The sequence below is a fragment of the Microtus ochrogaster genome, unplaced genomic scaffold, assembly GCF_000317375.1.
Source record: "Microtus ochrogaster isolate Prairie Vole_2 unplaced genomic scaffold, MicOch1.0 UNK25, whole genome shotgun sequence".
NCBI lineage: Eukaryota > Metazoa > Chordata > Mammalia > Rodentia > Cricetidae > Microtus > Microtus ochrogaster.
Genome location: NW_004949123.1, coordinates 1,810,102 through 1,824,961, shown reverse-complemented (window position 1 = coordinate 1,824,961; position 14,860 = coordinate 1,810,102). Strand labels below are relative to the sequence as shown.

General features: G+C 38.4%; 1 protein-coding gene across 8 annotated transcripts in view; it reads right to left on the bottom strand.

The window, feature by feature from the left end:
• Nucleotides 1–14,860, bottom strand: part of Wdr47 (WD repeat domain 47) — a 53,161-nt gene that overhangs the window by 23,413 nt on the left and 14,888 nt on the right. For 3 of the 8 annotated variants that reach the window (XM_026789626.1, XM_026789623.1, XM_026789625.1), the window contains exons 2-6: nt 14,456–14,622; nt 11,632–11,715; nt 10,369–10,474; nt 4,542–5,344; nt 443–569 (exon numbers count right to left, since the gene is read on the bottom strand). In XM_026789626.1, the coding sequence (XP_026645427.1) occupies nt 443–569; nt 4,542–5,344; nt 10,369–10,474; nt 11,632–11,715; nt 14,456–14,613 (1,278 nt within the window). In that variant the 5' untranslated portion in view covers nt 14,614–14,622. The remainder of the gene's footprint in view (nt 1–442; nt 570–4,541; nt 5,345–10,368; nt 10,475–11,631; nt 11,716–14,455; nt 14,623–14,860) is intronic. The other 5 variants (XM_026789627.1, XM_026789630.1, XM_026789628.1 and 2 more) reach the window with 3 other exon arrangements.

Sequence of the window (14,860 nt, the reverse complement as noted above, 5' to 3'; positions counted from 1 at the left end):
TGGTGGCTCACAACCATCTATAATGAGGTCTGGTGCCCTCTTCTGGCCCGCAGACATACACACAGACAGAACATTGTATACATAATAAATAAATTTAAAAAAAAACCAAAAAAAAAAGTATCACTATTATATATTATTATTCATTAAACACAAATATAGAATGTCTTTAAAATGAAAATTTACTGTAAATTCAATTATTTGAGTCATGAAATACGTGGCATTTTAGATTTTTAATAAATTCCTCTACTTATAAAATACATGACGACAACTAAACATACTATAAATTCTTTGAAGAGAAACCAGAAAATGAGCCAATAATGAGAATATCTAAAATCTCTGTACTACTCCCTAATATAAAAGTCTTTCACATTTTATATAAGAAATCCTATTAACTTTTACAAAGAGAACAACTTTGAGGCACATTACACTCAGTAAATATTACCTCATTTTTTTCTTGTTTAGCTGGCACTGGATTCTGTGCTCCATTTGCAGGCTCTTTTTCAAAACCTGAACCCTGGCACGTGGGTTCACTGCTGACAGGCGGCTGGGCCTCAACAGGTGTATCGCTTCTTCCAAAAAAATAGAAAAAGCAGAGATGGGCTTAAAATACATTTTAGAGGAATTTTTCTTGCATTAAAAAGTATATTAAGGGTTTATTGTTTATTAATTATACAAAATTAGGTATCTTTCTTAACTATATAAAATGTTTTCAAAATACAGAACATGCTTAGAGAGGATGTGTTTGTTTCTGAGACAAGGTCTTGCTATGTGGTCTCAAACTTCTAAGTTCAAGAGATCCTCGGCTCCCACACACCACAGCTGCAGGCGTGTACTGCCATGATCCTCGGCTCCCACACACCACAGCTGCAGGCGTGTACTGCCACAATCCTCGGCTCCCACACACCACAGTTGCAGGCGTGTACTGTCACGATCCTCGGCTCCCACACATCACAGCTGCAGGCGTGTACTGCCACGATCCTCGGCTCCCACACACCACAGCTGCAGGCGTGTACTGTCACGCCAAGATATGACAAACGTTTACTCAGGAAGCAGGGTCTCTAACATAGTATCAGTAGTATGTGTTTTTGGGAAATTCATTTTCATTCTTTGTGGTCCAGACACATGTACAAACTAGACAGTCTGGAGGCTTTCATACCTACATTCTCTTTATGAAACATGAACTGTGATTTTGTTGCTCAAATATTTGTTTTCCCTCTCATATGTTTCTTTAGTTTTAAGACTTTAGATTTTAGTAAGAGACTTCTTTGGCTTATTTATACTGATCATAAAAAGCAAAATAGATTTTTCCACTTCTTTAAAAAATTACTTAAAATTGTTTAATATATTTTTATTTATATTTTTGGGACAGGGTTTCTCTGCATAGCCCTTTGTATCATGAAACCTGCTGTGTAGATTAGGTTGACCTCAAACTCAGAGATTTACCTGCCTCTGCCTCCTGAGTTCTGGGATTCCAGGCGCGCATCATCATACCTAGCCTATCTTTCCACATTTTTAATAAATATCTTTTTACTGAAATAATTTGGGAATTTTATGTCAGGTTGTTCCTAATATTCTTTTAAAACACTAACTGCGCCGGGTGGTGGTGGCACACACCTTTAATTCCAGCACTTGGAGGCAGGCGATCTCTGGGAGTTCGAGGCCAGCCTGGTCTACAAGAACTAGTTCCAGGACAGGCTCCAAAGCTACACAGAAACCCTGTCCCGAAAAACCAAAAATAAATAAAAAACAAAAAAACACTAACTGCTTTACATAAATCTCAAATAATGTTAACAGTGACCCAGGTGTGGTGATGCACACCTCTAATCCCAGCATTTAGGAGGCAGAGGCGTGGTCTCCATGAGTTTGAAGAGAGCCTGCTCTACACAGTGAGTTAGTTCCAGGCCAGCCAAAGCTACATACCTTGTTTCAAAATAAAAAAAGAGAAATAAAAAAGAAAACAAAAGAAAGAGGGAGGGAGGGAGGGAGGGAAGGGGAGAGAGAGAGAGAGAGAGAGAGAGAGAGAGAGAGAGAGAGAGAGAGAGAAAGAAAGAAAGAAGCAAGGAAGAAAGAAGCAAGGAAGAAAGAAGCAAGGAAGAGAGGAAGAAAAGAAAAATGTCATCTGAAGATGTTGAACACCAGACACATACACAGATTTATCTGTTGCTACAAAACACCATGGAAACAACTACCGAAGTTAAATTACACAGCACTGATCTCTCTAGGCAGCAGATATATCGAAACACAGTTGTAGGGATCAGGAAGGCAACATTAGACAGTCATTGTCACAAAGGCAACCTTTGCCTTGGAGCTTCTCCTTCTGACTACTATGTGTGCATGTGTAAGAATATTCGTTACCAGACTTCTATAAATTACTAACAACCATGATAAAGTAAGTGCCACCACACAGAGAACAATGGTTTTTAAAAAAAAGCATGGTATCAGCATGAAACTAGACAGAAAACCCAGAAATAAACCCATTTAGCTACAGCTACCTAAGTTTTGGCAAAGGTGCCAACATATGTTGGATAAAAGACATCCTCTTTATCAATGGCATTGGGAAACTGGGTTTTCACATTTAGATGAATTTAGAAATCATGTCTCATCCTGCACAAAGACCAATTCAAAGTGGATCAAAGCCCTTATATACAATTTGAAACATTTAAAGGAAAACAAATAGGCAAAATATAATACGATATATACAGAAGAGACCTGTGAAAGGTCTCTAACCACACAGAAAATAATCTCAAGAACTAGAAAAAGGAGGTTACATGAAATTAAACAGCTTCTGCAGAGCACAGAGACTGGGAAAAAGTTCTTCCAACTATAAATCAAACAAGGGAATAATATCTAGAATATAGAAGAAGCTGCAAAAATTAAACACTAAAGAAAAAACCTAATCAAATCAATAAATGAGCTAATAACTGAACAGATAATTCTTAAAACAAGACATTCAAATAGTCAATAAATATTATACAAAGTGTTCAATGTCCTTAATAATCAGGGAAATGCAAATTAAAACTGAGATTCTACCTCATCTCCAGTTAGAATGGCTATCATCAAGAAAACAAACAATGACTAAAGCTGGCATGGAAGAACCCATAATTCATTGCTGGTGAGAATTTGAACTTGTGTGGCCACTACGGGAATCAAGATGGAGTTTTCTCAAAAAGCTATAACTATAACTACCAGGTAACCCATCCATACTACTCACAAGGATGTACCAAAAGTTCTTGGTCCACACATCACAGAGATACCTGCACAGCCATGTTTCTGCACACTGTTCAATTCACAACAGTGAGGAGATGGGCAGATCTGGGTGACTACCAGCAAACGAGTGGGTAAAGAAAATGTACAGCATACACACAGTGGGATGTTTTATGGCCACTTTATTTATTCCTTTACATTATATAATATATTTTTGATAATTTTTATTTCTGATGTTATATAGAATGCCAGTGATCATCTTCAGCCCCAATTACCTCTCTTATTCCTTTCCCTCTCCTGCTGACTTGCTTCTCCTCAACCAGTCCCCCTCCTAATCCCACAGGTAAGCACAACTGCTATGAGCTGGTGTTTGGAATGGCCATGCCACTTCCAGAAAAGTGTTTCCTGATGCTCCTCTCCACCATTAACTTAATAACTCACCCCCCCACACACACACACACCTTTGTGGATGTTTGCTGGCCCTGAAGGAGGTACAGATGTTTCCTTTAGAACTAAGCACTCAACAACCATTTATTCTCAGTACTTTGGCTATATAACTGTCATCCTCTGCTAAAAGAAGCTTTCCTGACCCAGGCTAAGAGCAGCACTCTTCTATGAGTGTAAATATAAATATGTAGAGGGCATTTTGATTGGATGTCCATTTAGCAAAACACCTGTAATACACTCTCCTCTAGGGCCTAGAACCTTCCCAGTCATAGGCTTAGTACCAGGCATGTATTCCCTCCAATATACGGGGCCTATAATATAGCAATTGGTTGTCCCCCAAACTTGCCGGGCAAGTTGGAGTTCACAATGAGATTTTAACCCATCATAAAGAAAATGAAATAATGACATCTGTATGAAAATGGATACACAGGAAATGATTGTGTTAGACTAAATAAACCAGACCAGAAACACAAATACCTCATTTTCAATCATATGAAGGACCTATATTTACAATTATATTTATGAATATGGTGTATGTTTAGGTCATGAAACTAGACAGGGGAGGAAGATATCTTAAGGAGAGGGAGAAAAGAGAGGGAAATGGAACACACGTGCATGAACATGTAAAAGGGTCTGAGGGAAGAGGAGGAGCCAGTCAGAAGTGGGCAGGGGATGGGGGCACAGAGAAGGAGACAAATCAGAACCAAGTAATAATGGCATGTATATATAAACATGTGTGCCTCCATGAAACCCATTACTTTATAAGCTAATTTTAAATGTAAACCTAAAATTCTTAAAACTATAAAGTGCTGAACACCAAGAGCATTTGCATGAACACTATAGACTACTTAGAACTGGCGATTTCCTAATTTTTATGAGCAAATGCCTACCGTTCAGGAGATTCTTCATAGATACTGTGGCATTCTGTATTCTCAAGCATGAGGCTTCTGCTAAGGTTTTGTACTCCTGGATAATGGAAGTTAGCAAAGGAGTGTGACATTGGAGAAGTTTTGTTCCCAAGATCTGAGATTCTCTTATCGTGGCTGGTTAATCCACACGTGAGGCCATCCAGGGCAGGGTTCAGGGAGCGAGTCATATAGGCATCAGCTGACTGAGGTCTTCTCATCGGTGACGATGGGTAGGGAGAAAGCTTGCTGATAAGAGGAGTCAAGAGATCAGCATACGCAGCTTTTGTAGGTTTCAGGAGTTTGTCAACATGAATATTAAGCATTTTCTGTTCAAATGCACAAGAAAAGACTGAAGAAGGGAGATTCTGAAGCCAAGATAATAAACTCAGATCTAAATCATCACAACCGTTGCCACATAAGAGGTCAATGCCGAGAAGTACTTCACTTTCTGTAATTTCTTCACCCGTTGCTTTACTCTGACAAAACTCTACACAGCATTCATAAAGTAAGCCCTTCATTACGAGCTGGAATAAGCGATTGTTACTTGCTTTAAAACCAGCCTCGCTTAGCTTCCTGTCGGCAGGGATGAACTCTGCGACCATGACACAGACCTCTTCAAAGCAATGAACTCGTGCAGTGCTGGGATTCCAGTCCTTAAATTCAGCATGATTGGTCAGACGAGGCAGAGTGAGGAGCAGACAGAGCTTGCTGTAATCATCTTTAGAAGGGCAGTACTCTTCTAGAGCATGCAGACACTGGACAGCTTCTTGCATGGTAAATTCCAACTAAAAAATATAAAGGATGACTATAAAACAGATGAAAGGCAACTGATCACTTTAAATGAAATGTGAAAGCTGAGAGCATAAAAGATAAATTTTTGTGCCAGAGAACATAGATATAATTTGTAGAACGTGTAAAATTTTTAATTGATGATGTTTTCACAACTTGAAAAATGAAGAATTTGGTTAATTACTAAATTAAAATTTTACCTACAAAAATTAACATTCTAAATCAATTCAGATTTAAAATTCTAATTTCCAACTGTTTAATTTACTTCCATTTTGTTAATATGGTTAGATACAGGGCCTCCACATAACTCGGGCTAACCTTGAACTCAAGCTTCTCCTGTCTCAGTCTTAAGAATACTGGGATCATAGTTGAAAGCCACCATGCTTAGCTAAAAGTAAAAACCAAACGATATCAATAGTTTGTTTGACAAATTGGTTTGGTTTGTCCCAAATGCAAAAGCCATTTTCTCAGTCTCAACTTGTCTTAGAATAAATTCATATGAGGATAGAAAGCAAAATTTACAAAAGGAAACATTTATAGTTGATTACTACAAAAAACCAGAAATAGCATAAAAAGAAGCTTAGCTGAGATACTGACAACAAAGTGCATACTGAATACCTTGTGGGAATGTGGGGCAGTATGTGACCCAGGCTAGCTATGAATATGGCTAACTCAAAAATGTAAACTTGCCTTTAATCCTAGCACTCAGGAGGTAGAGGCAGGTAGATTTCTGGTGAGTTCAGGCCAGCCTGGTCTACAAAGTGAGTTCCAGAACAGTCAGAGCTGTTACACAGAGAAATTCTGTCTCTAAAAAACAAAAACCAGTAACAACTAAATGTAAATTGACTTAAAACACACACACACACACGGAGGCTGGAGAGATGGCTCAGTGGTTAAAAGTGTGCATTGCTTTCCTGTGCATTCACAGGACCTGAGTTTTGACCTGAGAATCCATGTCCAGCAGTTCACAACCACTTGTAACTCCATCTCTAAGGAATCCAATGCTCACTTCTGGCCTTCACAGATATCTGCATACATGTGCACATAACCACACACAGATAAATGTATCTACACATAAATAAAAATAATTCTTTAAAGTAACTTTCTGGCTGACAAGATGGCTGGGAGAAAAGCACTTTGCACACAAGTCTAATAGCCTATGTTAAATCCACAGACCCACAGCAGAAGAAGAAAGACAAAATTTTTCTCAGACATCCCATGCTTACCACAATGCTTGGACATGCACGCTCGTGTGTACACACACATACATACACACATACAGACATACAGACACACTCATGCATGCACACATACCATTTGCACAAAAATAAACAGATGAAACTTCCCAGGACTTGAGATACAGCTCAGCTGGTACAATGCTTGCCTGAGACACGTAAGAAACTGAGTTTAATCCCCTGTACTAAAATAACAAACTTTTAAAATTTAATTTTTAATTAACTTTTTAATCCAAATATATTATATAGTATTGAACTTAAGTCATAAAACCAAGCATTTCTTTAAAAAAACAATCTGGAAGCCAGGGCATGATGCTGATGCCCATAAACTCAGCATTTAGGAGACTGACCATCAGTTGAAAGTCAGCTCGGAGGCAGGGTGTGGAATTAAAGCCATGTCCACTAGGGAGGCTGAGGCAAGCAGAAGTCTTGAGTTCGAGGACAGCCTAGTTTAAATAGTGAGCTGCAAGCCAGACAGAGTTACAAAGTGAGACTCTGTCTCAAACAAACAATAAACCTCAGTTTGATCCCTGTAACCCAGATGGTAGAAAGAGTCCTGCAAGCTGTCCACCAACCTCCACATACTTTCACTATGGAGTGTATGATGTCCCCAATAAAATAAATAATAAAGATTTTAAAATATTGATGAACTCTGAAAATGTTGAAGATGTGCTACATCCTGCAATATAAAATATTTAGCCAAGAGCAATCAGGGTTCCCTGACCTGTGGGAAGCCCAAGGACCACCCACCTCTATACAGGTCTAGTAAGGTGAGCATCCAAACTGTCTAGGCTCAGAAATCCTTAATAAATAAATAAATTTAAAAAAATATTTAGCCAAGATTTAATCCTTTACATAAAAATAAGAAGCATCAGGGGGCAGAGGCAGGAGGGATCTTTTTTTTTTATTGATTTTTATTGAGCTCTATATTTTTCTCTGCTCCCCTCCCTGCCTCTCCCCTTCAATCCTTTCCCAAGGTCCCCATGCTCCCAATTTACTCAGAAGATCTTGTCTTTTTGTATTTTCTACTTCTCATGTAGATTAGATCTATGTAAGTCTCTCTTAATGTCCACATTGTTGTCTAAGTTCTCTGGGATTGTGATTTATAGGCTGGTTTTCTTTGCTTTATGTTTAAAAACAACTTATGAGTGATTACATGTGGTAATTGTCTTTCTGGGTCTGGGTTACCTAAATCAAAATGATTTTTTCTAGCTCCATCCATTTGCCTGCAAATTTCAAGATGTCATTTTTTTCAGGTGTGTAGTACTCCATTGTGTAAATGTACCACATTTTCCTTATCCATTCTTTAGTCGAGGGGCATTTAGGCTGTTTCCAGGTTCTGGCTATGACAAACAAAGATGATATATACAAAGTTGAGCACATGTCCTTGTGGCACGATTGAGCATCCTTTGGATATATAACTAAAGGTGATACTGCTAAGTCTTGAGGACGGTTGTTTACTAATTTTCTGAGAAATCACCACACTGACATCCAAAGGGGCTGTACCAGCTTGCACTCCCAAAAGCAATGCAGGAGTGTTCCCTTTACCACACAGCCACTCCAGCATAAGTTGTCATCAGTGTTTTTTATCTCGGCCATTCTTATAGGTGTAAGATGGAATCTCAGGGTTGTTTTGATTTGCATTTCTCTGATGACTAAAGATGTTGAACATTTCCTTAAGTGTCTTTCAGCCATTTGAGATTCCTCTGTTGAGGATTCTCTGTTTAGGTCTGTACTCTATTTTTTTTTTATGGATTATTTGTTCTTTTGATAACCAATTTCTTGAGTTCTTTGTATATTTTGGAGATCAGACCTCTGTCTGATGTGGGGTTGTTGAAGATCTTTTCCCATTCTGTAGGCTGTCGTTTTGTCTTGTTGACCATGTCCTTTGCTTTACAGAAGCTTTTCAGTTTCTGGAGATCCCATTTATTAATAGTTTCTCTCAGTGTCTGTGTTATTGGGGTTCTATTTAGGAAGTGGTCTCCTGTGCCAATGTGTTCAAGTGTACTTCCCACCTTCTGTGAGGTTCAGTGTAGCTAGCTTTATGTTGAAAGTCTTTGATTCATTTGGACTTGAGTTTTGTGCATGGTGATAGATATGGGTCTATTTTCATTGTTCTACATATTGATATTTAGTTATGCCAGCACCATTTGTTAAATATGCTTTCTTTTTTCCATTTGATATTTTTTGCTTCTTTGTCAAAAATCAGGTGTTTGAAAGTGTGTGGATTAATATCCAGGTCTTTGATTGGGTTCCATTGTTTCTCCTGTCTGTTTTTATGCCAATATCAGGCTGTTTTCAGTACTGTAGCTCTGTAGTAGAGTTTGAACTCAGGGATTATGATGCCTCCAGAAATTCTTTTATTGTACAGGATTGTTTTAGCTACCCTGGGTTTTTTTGTTGTTTTTCCATATGAAGTTGAATACCATTCTTTTGACGTCTGTGAAGAATTTTGCTGGGATTTTGATGGGCATTGCATTAAATCTGTAGATTGCTTTTGGAAAGATTGCCATTTTTACTATGTTAATTCTACCTACCCAAGAGCATTGGAGATCTTTCCACTTTCTGGTGTCTTCTTCAATTTCTTTCTTCAAAGATTTAAAGTTCTTAGCCGGGCGGTGGTGGCGCACGCCTTTAATCCCAGCACTTGGGAGGCAGAGGCAGGCGGATCTCTGTGAGTTCGAGACCAGCCTGGTCTACAAGAGCTAGTTCCAGGACAGGCTCCAAAACCACAGAGAAACCCTGTCTCGAAAAAGAAAAAAAAAAGATTTAAAGTTCTTGTCATACAAGTCTTGTTTGGTTAGTTACTCCAAGATATTTTATGTTATTTGTGGCTATTGTGAAGGATGATGTTTCTCTGATTTCTTTCTCAGCCCATTTATCATCTGTGTATAGGAAGGTTACTGATTTTTTTTTTTTTTTAGTTAATCTTGTATCCTGCTACATTACTGAAAGTATCTGTGAGTTGTAGAAGTTCCTTGGTAGAACTTTTGGAGTTGCTTATGTAAACTATCATATCATGAGCAAATAGAGTTTGACTTCTTCTTTTCTGATTTATATCCCCTTGATCTCCTTTTGGTGTCTTATTGCTCTAGCTAAGACCTCAAGAACTATATTGAATAGATATGGAGAGAGTGGACAACCTTGTCTTGTTCCTGATTTCAGTGGGATCACTGTGAGTCTCTCTCCGTTTAGTTTGATGTTGGCTTGCTGTATATGAGGCAGGAGGATCTTACAGAAGTTTAAGGTCTTCCTCTGCTATTAGCCTTCTCAAAGCCAATCTGGGCTACATGAGAACCTGTCTTTTTTTTCTTTTAGGTGCATGAGTGTTTTGCCTGAATGCATGTATGTGCACCACATGTGTGCTCAGTGTCCCGGGAGGCCAGAACAGGGTCTTGAATCCCCTGGAATTCAGAGGCCCTGTCTTTAAAGAAGTGAGTGTATAGAGAGATGGCTCTATAATCCTTCCCCAACAGAAGGTAACTGAGGACACCCTTGGGAGCACTCTCCCTCCTCCATGTGCACACACATGGGTACACCTCACACCCATACATACACAAATCTGGTCTAACCTACCTGAAAGGAGGAGAATATACTCTTGAAGTGGTCCTATAGCACCTTGATTTAAATCACGCAGCAAGTTTAAAAGGACTATAGATTAATAGGACCACAATTGCAAAACTACAGATCTTGCTTCATCACAGCTCATAAAACTTTAAAAACTCATGATAATAACCTTCTGGTTTAGTGAATAAAATAACTGAAAGCAAGACTAGGGCGCAAACCTTCAGGAATAAAAATCTTACATGCTGGGGCTCATCTTCTGCAGACATTGCATTGTTAACACACAAAGCTTCTAGAAACTTCTGCTTGAGGATAATATAACGAAACCTAAGAAAGAAGAAACATTAAAATGATTAAAAAGTTGAATGATCTCACCCGCAGTAGCATCCATCTGTAAATTCTGACTCAGGAGGTAGATAAGGAGGAACATGAGAAGACACTATCTTGAAGAAACCTCAGCTTCTGAAACACAACAGGCAAAGTTTGATTTCTGTAGGACTGCAGACTAAGCCCAGGATTCTGCATGTGCCCGGTGCACCATCTTTTTCTGTTTGCTTGTTTGTCCGTATTTTTTGATACAGGGTTTCTCTGTGTAACCCTAACTGTCCTGGACCTCGTTTTGTAGACTGGTCTGTCCTCGAACTCACAGAAATCCTCCTGTCTCTATCTAGGAGTGCTAGGATTAAAGGTGTGTGCCACCTCTTCCCAGCACCAGGCACACAGTCTATCACTGAGCTAGAGCAACACTCCAGCCATTTTGTTTGATCAAATTGGGCCAGCAAGATGGCTCTACAGGTAAAGGTGCTTGCTAACACACCTGAAGACCTAAGTTTGAGCCCCAAACCCCAACATAGTGGAAAGATAAAATCAATTGTTATAAGTTGTCCTCTGCTCTCTACATGTACACTAAGGAAAGCACATGTGCACATATATACACATATAATTACATGTTTTAAAAGGCATCAATTATTATTTTAAAATAAACCTAAAAAACATAATTTTCTAGTATCTGACAAACAAACTTAGAAGTTACTCTAAGTAAAACTGGGCTCTGGAGAGATAGCTCATTAGTTAAGAGCAGATGCTGTTCTTGCAAAGGACCTAGGTTCAGCTCTACACAGACACTTACAACTTTTGTAATTCCAGTTCCAGGGGATTTGGCATCCTCTTCTGATCTCCAGAGGCACCACACACACACATAGTTACAGTAAGAGAATAAGGGCCCAAATTACTGCTGACTGCTCATTGAACAATGAAGGCCAAGAGGGAGCAGGAAGACATCCTTGAAGCCTGTACTGATATCTCTTTGCATACATACTACCGACTAAGTAACTGCATTTCAGACTTGCAAAGACTTCAAGAACTGTAACTATGTAATGTATCCTTATGGACGCAGTGTGCTGCTTCATAGGAAGGCTACATTAAATGTGTTTATTGTTCTGCTACCAATGACAAGACACCAAAAGTTTAAAATAAAATCCTACCTTTTTTTGTCAAATTTTTCCATACATTCTAGAGGCTGAATGAACTGAAGAACTTCATCCCATTGACCATCGAGAATTAGCTGCCTAAATAAAGAAAAACCCAGAATGCTAATCAATTCAGGTCACACTAACAGCTGATAGAGCAGATGACAAAACAGACATTAAAGCAAATAATGAGATTAACCTGATTCCTCTAACATTAGAGTATTCTTTTACAACAAAAATTTCTCAATATTGATTTATGATAACAGTAAATTTATAAAAAGGATGGGCAGAAGGACTTTTACAAGATTACCAACATTTTACTTAAAGACTACTAATAACCAATCAATAGTAGTTTTATAAAGAAATGGGTTTTTTTTATTAATTTTTATTGAGCTCTACATTTTTCTCTGCTCCCTTCTCTGCCTCTCCCCTTCCCTTCAACCAAGGTCCCCATGCTCCCAATTTACTCAGGAGATCTTGTCTTTTTCTACTACCCATGTAGATTAGATCTGTGTATGTCTCTCTTAGGGTTAAAGGAATGTTTTAATCTTAAAAAGGGAGAAAGGGCACAATTTCAAAGGTTAGATTTTTAAGATGAATACATTAATTTTTTTTTATTTATTTATTATGTATACAATATTCTGTCTGCAAAATAAAAAAAATATTCTGTCTGTGCGTATGCCTGAATGCCAGAAGAGGGCACCAGACCCCATTACAGATGGTTGTAAGCCACCATGTGGTTGCTGGGAATTGAACTCAGGACCTTTGGAAGAGCAGGCAATGCTCTTAACCTCTGAGCCATCTCTCCAGCCCCTGAATACATTAATTTAATAAAAACTTACTATCCTGTAATTCTTTGCATTTCACCTCAGACCAGTAAAATTCTATCATAAGCCAGCAGGCTCCTGGAGAGGACTCAGGGGCCAGTACTAAGTTCCAGAGGTATCAACACTTGAAAGACAATGGCAAGCCAGTATGGTGGAGCAAATCTTTAACCCCAGCACTTGGGAGGCCAAGGCAGGTGAATCTCTGAGTTTGAGGACATCCTGGTCTACAGAGCGAGTCACAGGACAGCCAAGGACACACAGAGAAACCCTGTCTCAAAATAAGAGGAGGAGGAGGGAAAGCAAGACAAGGGTGAAAGAGCACAGGCTCAGAGCTGGTTCCTCAGGGGTGCGGAAAGTACAAGTTTAGTACACTACAGCTCATATAAGAAACCGTTGGTTCTCCTTTCAGCTCCATGTTCCTGAATTAGGAACAGTGTATTTCTTTCAAGAATACACAGACCTTCTCAAGGATATTTGGAATCATTAAAATAAAATATATTTCTATCTAAGAGCTTGGAATTTTCTTTTCCATGCAAGCCAGTTTAGGATATATTCAGTTTTCCACTGTGGCAAAAATGGCAATTTCCCTTGCCTTGAAAAATCCCTCCTGCTAAGAATTGTGCCCTAGTTAAATAATTCAAAATACAGAAAGTGCCATATATAAAAACTGTTCAATAGAGTATTTAAGAAAATTAGAAACAATGATCTAAAAATGGGTGAAGCAGGGCTGGAGAGATGGCTCAGAGGTTAAGAGCATTGCCTGCTCTTCCAAAGGTCCTGAGTTCAATTCCCAGCAACCACATGGTGGCTCACAACCATCTGTAATGGAGTCTGGTGCCCTCTTCTGGCCATACACACAGACAGAATATTGTATACATAATAAATAAATAGATAGATAGATAGATAGATAGATAGATAGATAGATAGATAGATAGATAAATAAATAAATATGGGTAAAGCAGTAAGAGACTAAATTGAAAAGTTTTAACATATATATTTGAAATCACAGAGAATTCTTGTGATACAACAAATTTTTTTTTTTTTTTGACAGTCTAGCTCTGGCTGTCCTGGAACTTACTATATAGATCAGAGGTTCTCAATCTGTGGGTCTCAACTCCTTTGGGGTCACATATCAGATATTTACATTAGGATTCAAAACAGTAGCAAAATCACAGTTATGTAGTAACAACAAAAATAATGTTATGGTTGGGAGTCACTACAACATCCGAAACGGTAATAAAAGGTTGCAGCATTAGGAAGGTTGAGAACCAGTAATGTAGACCAACCTAGCCTGGAACTCACAGAAATATGCCTGCTTTTACCTCTCAGGTGCTGGGACTGAAGACATATATGCCTGGAAAATTTTCTATTTTAAAAAAAAATATACACAAGAGGGGCTGGAGAGATCATTCAGTGGTTAAAAGTACTGCCTGCTCTTCTGGAGGACCAGGGTTCAATTCCCAGCATCCACATGGCATCTCTAACTTCAGGTCTGGGGATCTGACACCTTCTTCTAGCCTTCACATGCACATGGTACACAGACATACTTTCAGGCATAACACAAATACGCATATATAAAGCTTAACTATATATTAAAATGTATATGTACGTGTCTATAAATATATACATATATGTTAATCACAATTACTCCTAGGTAGTGGTAAATTTTCTTTATTTTTAATAATGAATATATTTCTGTAATTTATTTTATGGCATTTGTTTCCTTGTACTCCTTATGCATATTTTAGAAATGTTTACCTTTCCAGTGCCTTGGATTTCTTGAGTACTTTTTAAATTGCTACGATAACACTGTGACTCCAAAGACTATGCATCTTACCACTGAAAACATTCTACAGATCTATTACTCTACACTGTGAACATTCCATCATGAAATAAAAACCAATTATTCAATTATACTTACAGTCTTTTATGAGCATATTAGACATACCACCATATTAATGCTCTTCTTTAGAAGAGCTACATGTAAGCCTCATAGTAATGATGTAACATACCTCAGGAAAAGCATATCATCTGAAAATAGGCCATTTATGACTCCACTTTCCTTCTCAAGGGCCAGCATACTAATATGAAGCTTCTTTGAATTCAAGAAGTCCAAAATCAGCTTAATGATTTCCACCTCCTTCACATTCACGGTCTCTTCCGCCGTCATATTGCTAGCCTAAATAAATGAAAACAACAAAAAATTTAGTCCTACTGTTTTATGTGTAGGTTTAGTCGCCTAGAAATGACAATGTCACTTGGCATTTCAAAGTAAAATTAACTAACAAAACCGAGCCATTCTTTATGTGTTAAAAAATATAGCTCAAGCCGGGCGGTGGTGGCGCACGCCTTTAATCCCAGCACTTGGGAGGCAGAGGCAGGCGGATCTCTGTGAGTTCGAGACCAGCCTGGTCTAC